Genomic DNA, 15,715 nt, shown 5'->3' with positions numbered 1-15,715 from the left:
CACACACAGCGCCATCATTAGAACATTCCACTAAAAGCAACGGCGCCCGAAACAAGATCCAAACGGCGCGGGCGCATTTTCGCGTGCAGCTGTGTGAGAGGCTGGCACAAGTCTGCCACCAGTGGGCTGCAATGACTTGCAGGCTCTGAACTGCCCCACGTGTCGGGGCGGCGTGCCCGAGGGAGGCAGAGCTGGGCAGAGAGTGCAGGGGCCGTGCCCAGCCCGGGAGCTGGGGCAGGAGTTGCCTCCGAGGACGGTGGGCAAGTCCAGGCAGCGCCCTGCCCGGGCGTCCCAGCGGCTGCTGCATTTCTAACATGTCACACCGTGTGGAAAGCAAAACAAAACGACTGCTCGTTCTATTTTTATAACAGACCCTCCACGCGCCCAGAAGCGCCCCAGAAGCGCCCCAGAAGCTAAAGTTCGTTTTTGTGAAATTGAACAGTGGAGTGGCCCGTCCCGTGCGAGGCGTGCTCGGAAAAATACAAGAATTAGTGTGAAACTCTTCCTAAAATCACTCGACTCTCCATTCAAATAATCTAAGTGTGCCTACAACTGCGTGTTATTGTGCATTCAATATATATATAATTTTTTTTTTAAAGGCTGCAATACTGCTTTCATTTTTTGTCTTCGATTGCAAAGTATATGTGGTTTAATTTAGTGAATAACAGGGGTGGAAGTAGTCAAAAGCAAAGAAATCCGGAATCCTATTTAAAAGGGAAAGGTTCTGCTTTCACGGCGCACCGCAGCAGCGGCTCTGGGGACCCCTCTTAGCCCTCCTACACCGCTCGTCGGTCTTCAATACACCATTTCCTTCTGGGGGACCTTGGGAGCACCCTGGCCGGATGCCCCCTGTCGCCTGGCAGCCCCCCGACACCGCTCGCGTGCCTTCAATGCACCTCTCCTCAAGCCGCTGCACTCTGTCCCTTGACCCTATGGCTCGTAATTGTATTCGATTTCGGACAGCTGTGCAAAGCGATTGTGCGGGGGAACCAAGGTCTCTAACAGCCATTTAAATCGAGGACAGGGCTCGCTATACAAGTGCCAGGGCATGTTGTGATGTATTTTCACGCCCAAAGGGCGTTTTACAAAAAATAAAAAAGTACGTTGAAAAATAAGACCGAGGGTGTGTATTATGGCATGAGTCGGGCAGCTGTACTGCCGAAGTAGGGGCATGTGACGACAGGAATGAGGAAGTGGTATTGCAGACATTGGGCAGTGTCATGACAGGCGAAGGGAACGGGTGTTGCATTGTAGAGGCAGGAACGGGCATGGGGTAGTGCAGAAGTGGGGCAGTGGCATGGCAGGAGGAGGGAAAGGGGTATTGCAGAAGTGGGGTAGCATGACAGGAGCAAGGCAATGGGGTATTGCAGAAGGGGGGCAGTGGCATGGCAGGAGCAGGGAAAGTGGTATTGCAGAAGTGGGGTAGTGTGACAGACAGGAGCAGGGAAAGGGGTATGGAAGAAGTGGTTTAGTGTCGTGACAGGAGCAGGGAAAGTAGTATTGCAGAAGTGGTGTAGTGTCGTGACAGGAGCAGGGAAGGTGCTATTGGAGAAGCATGGCAGGAGCAGGGAAAGTGGTATTGCAGAAGCTGGTCAGTGTCATGACAGGAGCTGGAAAGTGCTATTGCAGAAGTGAGGTAGTGTCGTGACAGACCGGAGCAGGGAAAGGGGTATTGAAGAAGTGGTTTAGTGTCGTGACAGGAGCAGGGAAAGTAGTATTGCAGAAGTGGTGTAGTGTCGTGACAGGAGCAGGGAAGGTGCTATTGGAGAAGCATGACAGGAGCTGGAAAGTGCTATTGCAGAAGTGGGGCCGTATGCTAGCATGACCGTTCTTGTAGGAGAGTAGCCGTGGTGTTGCTAAATTTGAGCCGTGCTATTGCAGCAGCAGGGCCGTGGTATTGCAGCAGTCGTTGTGGTATTGCAGCAGCGCGGCAGTGGCATTGCAGCAGCGGGCGGCAGCGGGCAGCGCCCCCTGCCCGGTTCCCCGGCGGAGCTTACCTCGCACTCTTCGTACTTGATGTTGTCGGTGAGTTTCCAGAGCATTTTCATGGGCTGCCGTGACAGGGCCTGACTTCTCCCCGCCTCGCACAGGTAGAGATCCAGGGTGCTGGTGAGAGAGCGCGGCGCCGGGGAGTGGGAGTGTGCGCGCCGAGAGCTCCTGTCTGCGCTCTGACATCTCCCTCTAATGGCCAACCTCTCCCTCGCCAGCTCTTTACCAAGCAGCCTCGGCGGCTCATTAGCATAGCCACCATTGCCCAATGGCTCCCCTGGCACAGCAAGTGCAGCGTGGGCACCAGTGGGCAGGACCCCGCGCATGCATAGCCCCTCCGACAATTATGAGTGCTGCCATGGCGCGCGTAACTAGCGCGCGCGCCCTGCCGGGCTGGGGCAACTAGCGCACGGTCCCACCCCAGTGCAGGGGGCCGTGGACGCGCCCCTTCCACTGGTCTGTCTGTCAGTCTAGCTGCTCAACGCCCCCTCTGCCGAGCTGCATCTAAGAGACTATCTATCCCCTGCACCCATCTAGCTCTCTGTCAAAAACATCGTTCTATCTCTCTTTCTATTCGCGTATCTCCATCCAAACTTCGCCTGTGCCTGTATTCTCCTTTTCACAGCTCTCGCTTTCATTTCATGTAGCTGTCACCTCTCTCGCTCTATTGCTCTCCCTCTCTGTTTCTCTCTCTGTCCAAAGTGTTCCCTGCCTCTCTGTCGGGCTATCTGTGTACCTGCTCTTTTTTTTCTGTCTATCCCCCCTCTGTCTGTCTCTATCATCATATGTATGCATCTCTCTAGTTCGCTCCCAATCTATCAACGTAGCCATTTACCTTTCTGTGTGCAAGCGTCCCACCTGTCTATCGGCCGACCTGTCATCTCTCTTTCTCTCTGTACCAGCCCGTCCATCGGCCTTGTTATCTCTCTACTGCCCTCCCTCTGTCCATCGTTCTCTCAATCCATCATGCTTTCTGTGTAGCACTCCTCTCTCCCTGTCCGAACGTAGCGCCCGTCTCCCCGCCTGTCTCTCTGGGCGTTCACACGGTCTCTTTCTCTGTGTATCTGGAGTTTGTGTCCGCCTGTCTTTCCGCCTCCCTCTCGCGTACCTGCCTATTCGTGTTTCTATTTCTCTAGGCACGCGCATATCCGCCTATCGTGTTATCTCCTGTCCCAAAGGGGGAGGGGGGCGGCAGCAACCTCGCATTTCTTGCACTGGTTAAGAGGCTGAAAGAAATGTAGCGTCGAATACACGCACACTTAATGTATGTGTATCACTATATTCTATTATTCACAGCGATTGCACATTTTATAATCACAAAGGCGGGGGGCGCTTTCTGTGTTTCGTTGGTTGTGAGGGCAGCACCCGGCTTCCGTCGGGGGTCTGAGGCTGGCCTAGGGTGCGGGAACTCCCCGTGCGGTGAGGGGAGAGCGGCGTGTGCGGTGTACATGGGCAGGGCCTTTCCAAGGAGGAACAGGGACGGGCGAAGGTGCCAGGCCCGCAACTGGCACGCGCAAGGTGGCCGCCAAATGATGTCTGAACGTGAACTTCACTGTCAATAAAACAGCGAGCGCGAGGGTCACAGGTGGGCGCACAGAAGCCCCGCCCCCACCGGCACATCTGCAACTGCCACCTTCTCTGTAGCGCTCGCCTCTTTGGGCAACATCCACGGACGCGCAGCGCTCTTCTTGCACTAGATGGTGCGCAGTCACTATAGCCTCATGGACCAAGGGCCATGAGTTGGGGAAGGGCATTATCCCAAGTGATAATGACCGCTTCCTCATTCTATAAGGCTATCGTCACACCACAATGGTGGTAGCAATACATGTTGAAGGCATGTGAGAGCGCAGATCGGGTGCCCTCTCTGTGGCCCCCTCGTGTGTGCTTCCCGGCCGTGGCTGCTGTTGACAGCTCTCTTTCGGGTGTGATGTCCCGGCCAGTCCGCCCCCACCTTTCCCTCTGCTCTGTTACACCCCTCCCCGTTCACCCCCTCTCCCCACCTCTCTTTCTAGCCCTCTAGCCACCACCGCACCCCCTCGTTTATTCCCCTCTGCCTCCCTCACACGTTATCACTGTATCGCCGCCATCTTGGCCTTTTCACGCCCGGCATTAATCATAAACACGCTCCTTGGGAGGTGGTGACGAGAAAGGGAGTGTTTAAGATGTATGGGGTAACACGCGTGTGCTACCCCTTTGTATGGGGGCAGCTCGGGTATGTCACCCATTCGTCTACTAGGAGGGGGGAGTGAGTCGAAGCAATTGGGCGTGTTTTGGATTGGAATAAGTGGAGAGCCCCCTTACCCTCATTTCCATAGAGGCGTTGACGGGTCCTTTGACACCAGCGGTCAGGGGCTCCGGGAGGCCCTGTCTGGCCCCATCGTGTCTGGCGGTTTAAATGCTGTTGTCTTTGCTCCCCGTTGGGGTGCTGATGCCCCTCTGAAGTCAGGGGTATAATGGGGCAGCCTTACAATGCGCCCTCTTGAGCCCGCGCCAGGCTCTGAACTGAGCCCGGCCGGCTATTAGCATGACAGAGCGCCGCTTGCATGTCAATGTACGTATTGAGGGGGCTATCGATGCCCCCAGGTGAGCCTCGCTGGCACCCAGACACAGAGGGGCTTGAAGTGCAGCACCCATTAGCATTTCAGCTGCAGCGGCCGTCAACAAGGCCGCTTATGGTCAATTAGTGGGAGCCTCGGGCGGGGGGTGGGGGGGGCTCCGGGGCAGGCAGGGGCTTTATATGTGGAAACCTCCGAGCAGGGCCGCCCTCGTCCACAGTCCACTCCATGGCTTCCCGGGCCGTGGGGTGCCCATGGCATGGCCTGACGCTCTCTGCGTAAGGACGCAGTGCACAGCCCGCATTTTAACGCCAATTTCCTAAGGGTTGACGCACCTTTTACACGTTGTGGGCCTGTGTTACAAAGCATTTACCAACGGGGGTTTCCCATTTGAGAACACTTTTATAAATCAGGCACTTAACCTCGCCACAGTTCTCCCCGAAGCACTTTCCGACAAAAAAGGATTCTCCATTTGCATCTGTGTGAGTTTATTTTTCACGAAACTTGGCTTTGCTGCCCCCCCATCTGGGTTCTTAGGGAGAGAGAGGTGCAGACAGAAGATACCACAGAATTCAGCAATGGGGGCACCGAAGTTCGCGGCCTTCCTAGGCCCGGTCAAAGGGGTCAGATGTGTGAGCGCCACAGAACACTGACACAGTTACTGAACGAGTGTGTGTGTGTGAGAAGGGGTCTCCTATTTCGCTCGCCGCTCTCCCTATGCGTGTGTGCAACATAGCCCTTCTCTTTTTCTCTTATTATCTGTGGCACTTCTGCCCCACCCCCTGCCCCTCTTAACCCCATCCAGGCTGGAATGGCCAATAGGGCACAAAGCTAGTGTTGGCCTGTCTTTTGGGTCAAAGTGGGCCACTTGTTTGGCCAATGTGGGCCAGTTTGATGAGTAACTTCAACATGCGGGTAGTAGTTTTGACCAGCATTGCTGAATACATATTCTTACATTGAACAATGTGCTTCACATTTTATGAACAAACTCCCCCGCGGGTACTATTCAAACAGTCTGTCACAGAAGGAATGACTTACCATTTGCAACTGTGGGCCACGTTTTCATTGGTGCCCGAGTCATGCCCCAGGCCGACCCTGTTACAATCCACCCTTTTCGGCCCCCTCTCCGTCCAAGTGGTTTGCAACGTGGCACGCGCGGGCAGAAGGGGCATTCGTTATGGATGGAAACAAAAATACCATCAGCGGTATTTAAGTACCCACAACACTGTCAGGGGCGCATTGCACAGACGTGTATGCAAAATCAGCTCCGTTCTGCCTTCGCCCCAACGCAGCCTGTAGCCGCCGTTCCACTAGGAAACCGGTGGAGCCTTTTCCGGGACCCTTTCCTCGTAGATGAAAGGCGCTCCCCCGCCCTTAATCCTCGGGGCTCGCCGGGATGCGCTTTCTCGTGAGCTCCGGCGAGGGGCACCCCCTCGTTCGTGATACACGGGGGTGATAGCCGTGTTTGCAAACAGCGCGCCCTGCCAGTCACCACAGCCAGCCCCAAACAGCGCATAATGAACCACCGCCCCGGGCCTCCTCTCATCCGCGCCCCTGGGACCATCCGAGCAACACATGGCGCAGCCTTTTAACATTTCATCATGCAAATCATCCAATTGCTGGTGTTTTCGCAGCGGCACTACTGTTCTTTGGAGACAAGGGGCCTTATTCACAAAACGTGTGTCATTGGGAAAATCCCGCTGAAAAACGCTTTGCGGAGCAGGCCCAACGGGGCCCAGGTGTTTGTTTTTTCAACATATGTAGCAACGAGAGGCTGGAATATTGTGTTTGCCAATCGAACAGTGCTGTTTTTTTTTTTAAAACAAAAAAAGTTTAAAAAACACAAGATCTACACACACACCAAGATTTTTGCTGAGAAGACAGCCCACAAATGTGTATGTTCCCAGATAGTTTTATCAATTCTAAAATATACCCAAATCAATTAACTGAGAAAATACGATGGGTTTGGTTCCCGCCGCCATCCACCCTCTCTTGATTGCCAGAGTCCCTCCAACTCCACCCCATGCAAAACTTTGCACTCCAGGGACAACCCCGTTCACGCGCCATTGGCGCGGTGCAGAATGAACACGCGCGTGAAAATGCCTCCTGCTGGGCGCCACAACCCTGCGCCCTGTGCAGATTCAGAGCACGGCATAAAGGGCCCGAGTCATGGCATTGTTTGCCCGGCTCAAAGAGCCTTTGCACTGCTGGAAAGTGACTGCACTGCCGACACAAACCCTGATTCATGGAACTGTGCAAAGTGCATGTCAGCAGTGCGCAGTCACTTTGAACCGTGCAATAAATTCTAGGAATGGGGCCCTAAGGAAATAAGAAAGAATAATTATATAAGACAAAGGCCTGTAGAGTTCATTGACAAGTGCTCCCCGGGGCCTGTGAAGTACTGTAGGTCTCAGCTCCTGGTGCTCCCTGGCGCTCACTGGCACTCCCTGGAGCCTGTATGTTTCAGTCCCTGGCGCTCTCGGGCCTTTGAAAACCTGTAGAGTTAGATCACTGGTGCTCTTTGGCGCATGTGAATGAATGCAGGGTTAATTCAGTCACTGTTGCTCTCTTGTGAGTTTGAAGACCTCTAGAGCCCAGTCCCTGGTGCTTTCTGGAGCCTCTGAATGCCATTAGAGTTCAGTCCCTGGTGGTCTTTGAGGCCTGTGAATGTCATTAGAGTTCAGTCCTTGGTGGTCTGTGAGGCCTGTGAATGTCATTAGAGTTCAGTCCCTGGTGCTCTCTCGAGCCTCTGAATGTCATTAGAGTTCAGTCCCTGGTGGTCTTTGAGGCCTGTGAATGTCATTAGAGTTCAGTCCCTGGTGCTCTCTGGAGCCTCTGAATGTCATTAGAGTTCAGTCCCTGGTGGTCTCTGGAGCCCCTGAATGTCATTAGAGTTCAGTCCCTGGTGGTCTTTGAGGCCTGTGAAGGAGTGTATGGTTCAACCTCTGACCCTCTCAGTGGCCTATGAAGGCCTGTAGAGTTCAGTCCCTGATGCTCTCTGGAGCCTCTGAATGTCATTAGAGTTCAGTCCCTGGTGGTCTTTGAGGCCTGTGAAGGAGTGTAGGGTTCAACCTCTGGCCCTCTCAGTGGCCTATGAAGGCCTGTAGAGTTCAGTGTCTGGGGCTCTTCGGGTCCTGTGAATGATTACAGGATCCAGTCCCTGTTGCTCCTTGGTACTCTTGAAGAACTGTAAGGTTCCGTCTCTGGTCCGTCCTCTCTGTAGCATATCTGCCAGATGCTAACTTTATCTAAGAGAGGCATCCGCAATGTCCCGGCAGCTCCTGCGGTTCGCCAGTGCCTGGCACCTATGGATCTCTCAGGGCAAACCCCCTCCGCTGCCACCGCTCACCTGCTGCCGCGCATGCGCCCTGCCTGGTGCACAGGCCGAACTGCAGAAACTGTGAAGGCTCTGCAGAGCAGCACCTCAGGCCACACTAACAAGCCAAGCAACATTTGACAACCATCGAAGCCCCCTTTCCTTTTCTTTCCTTCATGATTTAAGCATTGCATTCATTGAACTTAACTAGGACACTTCTTCCTGACTCTAAATGTCAGCTGTGGCACGCGACAGCGGTCAGGCCCAAGCATAAAACCACTGCCTGAGGCTTCTAACCATGTGTCTGAGGAAGGAGGGCCTGCAGTGCTGGAAATGGTCAACATGAACTGGGGGAACTCCCACCCACCCCACTTTGTTCGCCTGGGGTGGTGGGGGGGGCAATTGTCAGTGGAGTGGGCGAGACTGAGAGGCGGAGCCAGGTGTCGAATAGTGCGGGAGCCCTGAATATAGGATGCTGGCTGCTTTGCATAAAACAAAGTGCATTTTGGGAACATAAGAATGACCACCAATCTAGCAAACATGTCTAAGATAGTTATTCAAATGTGCATTCCCTTTGAGCGTGCAATGAACACTTGGTCTAATGCGCATTTCATCTGTCAGAATAGTCACCATGACAGTAAAATGTGTGCCAAGCAGGAGGCATGTATACAGCTGTGGGCTGCTTCTGTGGCAGGTTGGGCCTGACAGGCACTGCCGACAAGCACTATGCCTGCAATCAGGTGGAACGCAAAACACGTACATTGCAAAGGGTTTTTCCGGAGTTTTGATGATGATGATTATTATTATTATTATTATTATTATTATTATTATTATTATTATTATTATTATTATTATTATTATTATTTCATGTAGCAAAGGAGGACCCCGTGTCCACGAATGTTTACAGGGTATCATTTAGCCACTAAACACTACGACCCTGTGCCAAACTGCAGGCAGGCGGTCAGGGGGTAACGACAATGCAGGACAGAAACAGGAGAGGAATACAGTACGAGAAGCAAAGAAGGACGGGGGACAAAGGGAATGGTGTCTCGGAGAGAGAGATGGGGTCACAGGAAAGGGCAGGAGTTGAAGAAAAGAAAGAGACGGGGAAATAAAAAAAAAGGTAAAGGTCTCCAGAAGCGGCGGCAAGAGAGGGATGAGTTTACAGTGTAAATGCAGGAAAACCGAACGAAGAGGGCATGAAGGGGGCGGACACCCGGTGGACATGGGTGAGGGGGGGGGACAGGTGGAGGGCGTAGGGAGAGGGTTCCTGGATCTTGGACGGGCAAGGTCTGTACTTGCGTCCCCCCTGAATGGACGGCTACCCCTAGCGCACAGCTCCCCGAGGCGAAGATTATCTAGGAGGCGCTATCTACACCCTCCCAGCAGGGAATCGAAACGAGGACAGCGCGCAGAACCTTCACATCGCTGTGAACCCGAGATTAACTAAACCGGCCCGAGGGATGACCCTACATGGCGCGACAGCTGAGAATGGGGGGTCAGGGTTTAGCTTAAAGCTTCAAAATAAGAGCACTAGCGGGATTTAAACCACAAAACCCTGTCAGTGCAGTCCGGGCCAGCAAACTGCTGACCTGCCCCATAGAGGTCGCGAGGCCCAGGGGGGTGGGGTGGGGGTGGGTGCGTGCACCGTTAGTGCAGTGCGGGGCTGTGCACCGATGTATTAAACCGGTTGGGTACATATGTATGCCGGTAGTGGTCGCGACAGATAGGGCGAGTTCTCGTGAGCCCCAAAAGTACCGAGAGTGCACGAGTAAAGCTGGAGACCATGTTGGGTACATACGTACTGGAGTGTAGGAGGAAAGCTGGCTAGCACTTGCCAATGGTATCAATGTGGGTGGGTTTATATGTAAAGGGGAGATAATACAGGGCACAGTAAAGTCGGCCGCATTAACCCACGCGTCCCTGCATCACGTGAGGGGTTAAGCGAATGAGCTAACTCTACCTGCAAAGGGTGTGCAGTGACCCACACCCCCTGCACTGCTCCTGCTCTGCTGATGTGGACGGAACCCCTGGGCAGGGGCACACTTGTGCATAGCGTGACCCGCCGAGCGAGGAAAGGCCAACACCCCGAGGCTGGAACCAAAGCGCCAAGTGACACCCTCTGTGCGCCACGACACCCTACAACCACAGTGGATACTATTGCGTGCATTGGGAAGGGGATAAACTGGAGAGGCGGTGGGGACAGAGGGAGGCATTTACTGGAAGATACATCACCCAAAGAGTAGTGGAGAAAGCGCCACTGCACGTACGTTGCATGTGCTATTTCGTGCACACTTCGCTGCCATGTATGTGAACGTGGTGTACATCGAGAAGCAATGAAGTCCATAGTAACGTTCAGTGCAAAAGGAAAGCTATGTATGACAATAAATCGTGGTTGTATGAAGCGCTTTGCGCCGTTTTTAAGCACTGTAATAGCACCTACTGCTGCTACCCCATTGAATGCAACGGAGTCCGAGTTTGCTGAGATGAGGGTCTGAGTTAGCCAGGACGGAGCCGCACACACTTGATGCAGCTTGGCACCACTTCCGAGGGTAGCACTTCACCTCTGAGCTACCCATCCGGGCGGCGAGCCTGCAGGTTCACAAGTCATTCAGGCCCTGCTGGGGGTAGGCTTCCCCGGTAACACATGGCTTGTTTTGCACCACTTCAGCCGTTAACCGGTGCTGCAGAGCTTTTAATAACCTCTATGATTTTTGACAGCATGTCATTAAGCGCCAGTAGTCTTGTTGTCACCAGATATCTTGTATGTGAAGTGCACTTTGTATGCTGGTATCTGCCCGATGACTTGTTTGCCTGTGCACTGCCCAGATAAAAAGCCCCCGAGAGATTTGGGACACGAATAAAACGCCTTGGACTGGTCTCCTGTTTGGTCAATGCAGCAGGGTTCTGGGAGGAGAAGGAGGGAGGGGGGGTTGCCCCATGGGAGGGGGGAGACCCATTGTGTCCAATTCCAGGATGTCCTCCTTAGTATAAATCGAAAGGCTGCGGTAGTGCGGGGTGGTGTGTGTTGCGGGTTGGAGGGGGGGGGGCTGCAATCATTTAACATTGACGGGGGTAAGAGGGGTGATGTCCTGAAATTCAGAGCCGTCTCGGCGCGGGAAAACCGTGTACTTGGAGTGAGCATTTGGGGTGATATTTCAGAAACGGTGCACAACTGCCATTCTCACGAGGGCACACACTGATATAGTACAAACACATTCTCTTTCAATGCAGCCGTGCAACAGAGCATTGTTTACCCTGGGCGTATTCCATTGCCGGTCACGTGCAAACATTCCTTGAAATGATATTTGTTTTTCGCAGGGACAGACAAGTGCCTCTTGCCCTTGCAAGGTTTATGTAATACCACAACAGGAACGCATCTCTTGTGATGAAAGAGTCCACCGCCAGAAGGACACGTGCGCCTCCTTGCTGCCGGAACGCAGCCCAGCCCAACCCTGCCGCGATTAATAACTAGATGCAGCGCCCCTCGCTCGCCGTCCCCTTTCTCGCCCATCCCCTCTCTGGGCGTTAAAGGTGCACACGTCCCAGGTGCACACGTCCCAGGCTCCCAGGACATGAACGCAGCTGGTGCCTTTTGTCCCCGTGGAATCGGTCCGAGGACTTCTCGCACGGCGAGACCCTTCAGCACCGCTGTGGAAACTCCTCGGACGGCCATTCCGGCCTGGCCGCTTCCAGCCCAAGGGAAGCAGCTGCACCCAGCCCCTCAGGGTGTAACCGATAATTGCAGTCACCTCTGTGGGTGCCTGGCATGTGTGTGGAACTCGGGCCAGCTCTGGCAGCGGTATTGCGTCCCTGCTGCACGTCCACACAGTATTTGCGTTGTTTGTACTGCATGCGTGAGTGACACCAAGTCCCGCGTCCGGTATGCTAGAATCTCGTGTGTGGTTTGGTGTGTGTGAGTGGCGTGTGTGTGCGCGCGCGTGTCCATTCTTTGAGGAGGAGGCGGCACAGCCTAACTTAAATAGTTACGTTATTTAACGTGGCCCCAGTTCTGGCTTTCGTCCTCTGTGACAGCAGAGCAAGCGGGCGCTCCCAGTTCCCCACCCCCAAGAAAAGACAAGACGTCTTTTATTAGACTTGACGGCTCCCGGTCGCCCCCTCGTGCATTTCCGAGGGAATTTTGAAAACGTTTCATGAATGTCACAGCCGCACTGCAGCTCGGGGCTGAGGCGGAAGAGTGCATTCAGCCACCCCCGACCCCCCCCGAGGGCGAATCGATACAAACAAAGCGAAACAGGACGATGCTGGGCCAGCTTTTCTAAAATGCGTTCTTCAAAATATGTTACTGAACTGCAAAAGCATTTCTTTTTAAAACATTTATTAGAACTTTAACACATTTTAAATACATAAAGCGTTACAATCCATTACTCCTTTACATGGTTTCAAATACTTACAATTCCTTTGACTCATCAACCATAACAGTTCATAAAACCATACTTAGTTTATACGTACATTTTCCTCCAATGCATTATTAATTATTAATAAAACCTTGAATAGTGCAATACCTAATGATCTCGAATGTCCACACATCAGTCTAGCCCAAAAATTCCCACTCTGTAGATTCAAATTTTCCAAAACAAGTTCTTCTTAATTAGTCAGTCCAGGTGCAAAGCATTAGCCATTGTTTCCAACTTTTTAGTGAGTCCGTCTGTCCATAAATCCGTCAGTTCCTATCTTCTCCATCAATTTCTCTTATCAGACCCCAACTATGGAGGGACACAAACAGGTTGAATCAAAAGTGCATTTAAATATGACAGTATTTCAGATTTGGGAACATATTCAAATATAGTAATACACTTTTATAATGCCTGTCTCTCACGGCAAGTTAAAAGTACAATTTAGAATTTGAAATGTGTTCGTCATCGTTACACCATTCTACAAATTTGATCTTATTAAAAACGTTTACAGGATTTTCCGCTCAATGGCGGCAAGAATTTGGTCGCAACCCTCTGCAAATATGTCTAATGATCGGTCTAGTTTTTGTGACACTGCTAAGTTGAAATCTACAAACAATGAATCAGAGGGAGGGTCTAATATCTTGTGATATATTCTTAGCTTAGCCTTGTTTACATATGATTTCCATGATGTTAGACCGAGTTCATGTCTTATAACCACAAACGGTATAGAGGTTCGAAGACCAAGTAACTTCTTCCAAAACATTCCCTGTAGTCTACCTAAAGGGTTCCAATCTAATGGCAATCGCCCCAAACCATAGAAAACGGATGGAATCAGCTTGCTGACACAAAATCTTATGACCGGTGTCAGCGTATACTTACAATACCTAGAACAAGATTTTCTGCGTTCGAGCATATGGAGGAGCCAATTTAGTTCTTAATCTAGCGAAAGTACCGCCTCTCCTCACTGCGAATCGCGAAACACAAATCTGGTAAGTTAACTGTTTTCATTTGGCTTTCCTCTATATGCCGTTCGCGATTGTACTTGGGTCTAGCATGCAAACAAACCAGTACAGCTGATTTGTTTACATTTCATTGCAAGTTGTTCCCCCCCATATACTCATGTAGTACTACTAATGTTCTTTGTATTCCAATGAATATTATATCTAATAATGCTATATCCGGGAACAGTAGGGCCTGAATTCTTAAATGACCAATTTTGGGTGGAAAAGAATGGCAATTCGATATATGTACTGTTTAGTCAGACTCGTATACATTAAAAAGACAGGCTGCCAGCACGCAACCCAGAGAAAGCCCTGATAATGTATCTATTGATGCTCCCAGACTCCCATTGCTATCAAGTCTGATTTGAATTGTTGTTTGTATTTGCAATTCCACCAAAAGATTTAAAAGACCACCTGGAATACCTCAGGAGTGTAGTTTATGCTACAATCTCAGATGATCTACTACGTCAAAGGTATTCAAAAGGTCGACACATGCCATAAAGAAGGGTAGCTGTTCTTTGCCCTGGGCCTGATCTTTCAAAAGGTTAATAATCGGGCCATTTAATGTGGTGTGAGTGTTTTTCTAAAACCGGTTTGATACTTCCAAGGTTTGTCAATCAAAGTCATCCAAGTGGAAAGATCCTGTAATATTAAAGAGGTGAAAATCTTCGATGAAGAATCCAACAATGCGATTTTGCGACAATTCCCTGGATCTCTGAAATCACCTTTCTTAAATATCGGAACCACACAACTCGCCCTCTATGATTGAGGATTTTGTCCCACACTGCAATGCAGGTATACAATTTGTAGATCTGCTTTGACCCCAGAGTAAAGGTTCTTTTTTCCTCACCAAATTTGGGATGCCATCTGGTCCCACTGCCTGGGATGCCTTTTCTTTATTTATCAAGCATGCTGAGTCATGGATCCACAGACTCAGCGTTGAAAGTAATAGCCGTCTCGCTCAAATGACCAAACGTATGTCTGAGAAATGTATTACATAATTCTTCTAGAATTACATTAACTTGAATCGAACTTCCAATCATATTTTTGACATTGACTCGATTCCATTAAATTCGGGGTTGAATTTATTTGCAACTACCAGCATCCTTTGACTCTTTCATTGATTCAATATTGGTAACATTTCAACCAGTTCTGATAATGTTGTTTTGTTTGTTTTATTTGAGCAATTTAGTATTGAATCTAAATATCTCCCTTTATAACTTTGAAAATCTCAGGGACGTCTTACGCACTTGGATCACCGGATCATATTGGTGTATCTTAACAAAGTTTTTATTCTTTTGTGCCCAAGAATTGCAGACATTTGTTTTGCTATACATTGGGGCAAATAATTAAAAAGATTAGCATCCATTTTTGGTGTAGCTAAACCGAGCATCTGGCCCGCTGTAAAGTTCAATAGACTATTATATTTTAAAATGTAGTTTATTAGACCATATCATTGGATGTTCTTGTGTAGAGTATATAATACCAACTGGGCCATCACTCAAGCAATGGTGTGTAGCTTCTATATAAAAATTCAGTGTGAGATAGTCAGTCACTCGTAGCGCAATGCTTCACTATCATCGATTGAACTTTGGAAGTAGGCTTTCTGATATGAAAATATAATCTAAAGTTGACCTGCCAACCCCCCTACTCCAGGCGGGTCTACTGGGGCTATCTCTGAGAGTATTTTCCTTTAGGTTATGTAAGGACCAGAAATTGGATAAGGAACAACTCTTCGCCAAGCCACAAACCCACAAACGCATTTTGGCTTTTGCTGAAATCCAGGGAAAGGGGTGGGGTGTCCAAATGTCATGTAGAAAGTTATATCCGGAGGCTTCCTAACAGGCAACCATGCACAATTTGGTGCAGATTGGTGAAACGGTGAGGGATTGTATAAGAAACAACACTTTACAACAAATCCCGCCACAAACAAACACATTTTGACTTATATATATATAAAACTTCCCACCAACTCCTTTTTATTTGGAAACATTTCAAAGCCCAGTTTTAAGAATAGTTTAACCTTTCAAATACAAGTTATAGATTAAGTTTGACTTGATGTGAAGAACCACAAAGTCCATCCTGGAGTCATCAACAAACTCAACCTGATCAATATCTTGTGATTTGATGAAAAGTAGTTGTACATTATCAGACAGAAGGGACAGACCAGATGTTGTGCTCATTATGAGATCGCTGGAATTGTTAACTAAGGCAATGAAATTTAATTTATATATGTTCCTAGAACTGTAGTCTCTGCAGCAAGAAGAGGTACGGTTTTAGAAGATAATAAAGAGTGAGTTTTATGAAAGGGAGGGCGTTGAATCGGCTTCCCTAACTCTGAGATGTGTTTGGCTGCAACTATTGCTAACCTGCTAGGTACATCCATGGGCCCAATTGAGAATGATGAACCTCCGAGCACCTCTGGTACTCATTTTA

At 50.3% G+C, this 15,715-nt stretch overlaps 1 protein-coding gene across 4 annotated transcripts in view; it reads right to left on the bottom strand.

Moving 5' to 3' along the window:
* The window catches only part of TFAP2A (transcription factor AP-2 alpha), a 32,546-nt gene extending 29,510 nt beyond the window's left edge, over positions 1-3,036 (bottom strand). The window contains exon 1 of one of the 4 annotated variants that reach the window (XM_069613478.1): positions 1,998-3,036. In XM_069613478.1, the coding sequence (XP_069469579.1) occupies positions 1,998-2,315 (318 nt within the window). In that variant the 5' untranslated portion in view covers positions 2,316-3,036. The remainder of the gene's footprint in view (positions 1-1,997) is intronic. The other 3 variants (XM_069613480.1, XM_069613479.1, XM_069613481.1) reach the window with 3 other exon arrangements.
* Between the last annotated feature and the right edge of the window lie 12,679 nt (positions 3,037-15,715).

Source organism: Ambystoma mexicanum, chromosome 5p (assembly GCF_040938575.1).
Source record: "Ambystoma mexicanum isolate Mex_15411 chromosome 5p, UKY_AmexF1_1, whole genome shotgun sequence".
Classification (NCBI taxonomy): domain Eukaryota; kingdom Metazoa; phylum Chordata; class Amphibia; order Caudata; family Ambystomatidae; genus Ambystoma; species Ambystoma mexicanum.
This window is presented reverse-complemented; position numbering and strand designations above follow the sequence as displayed.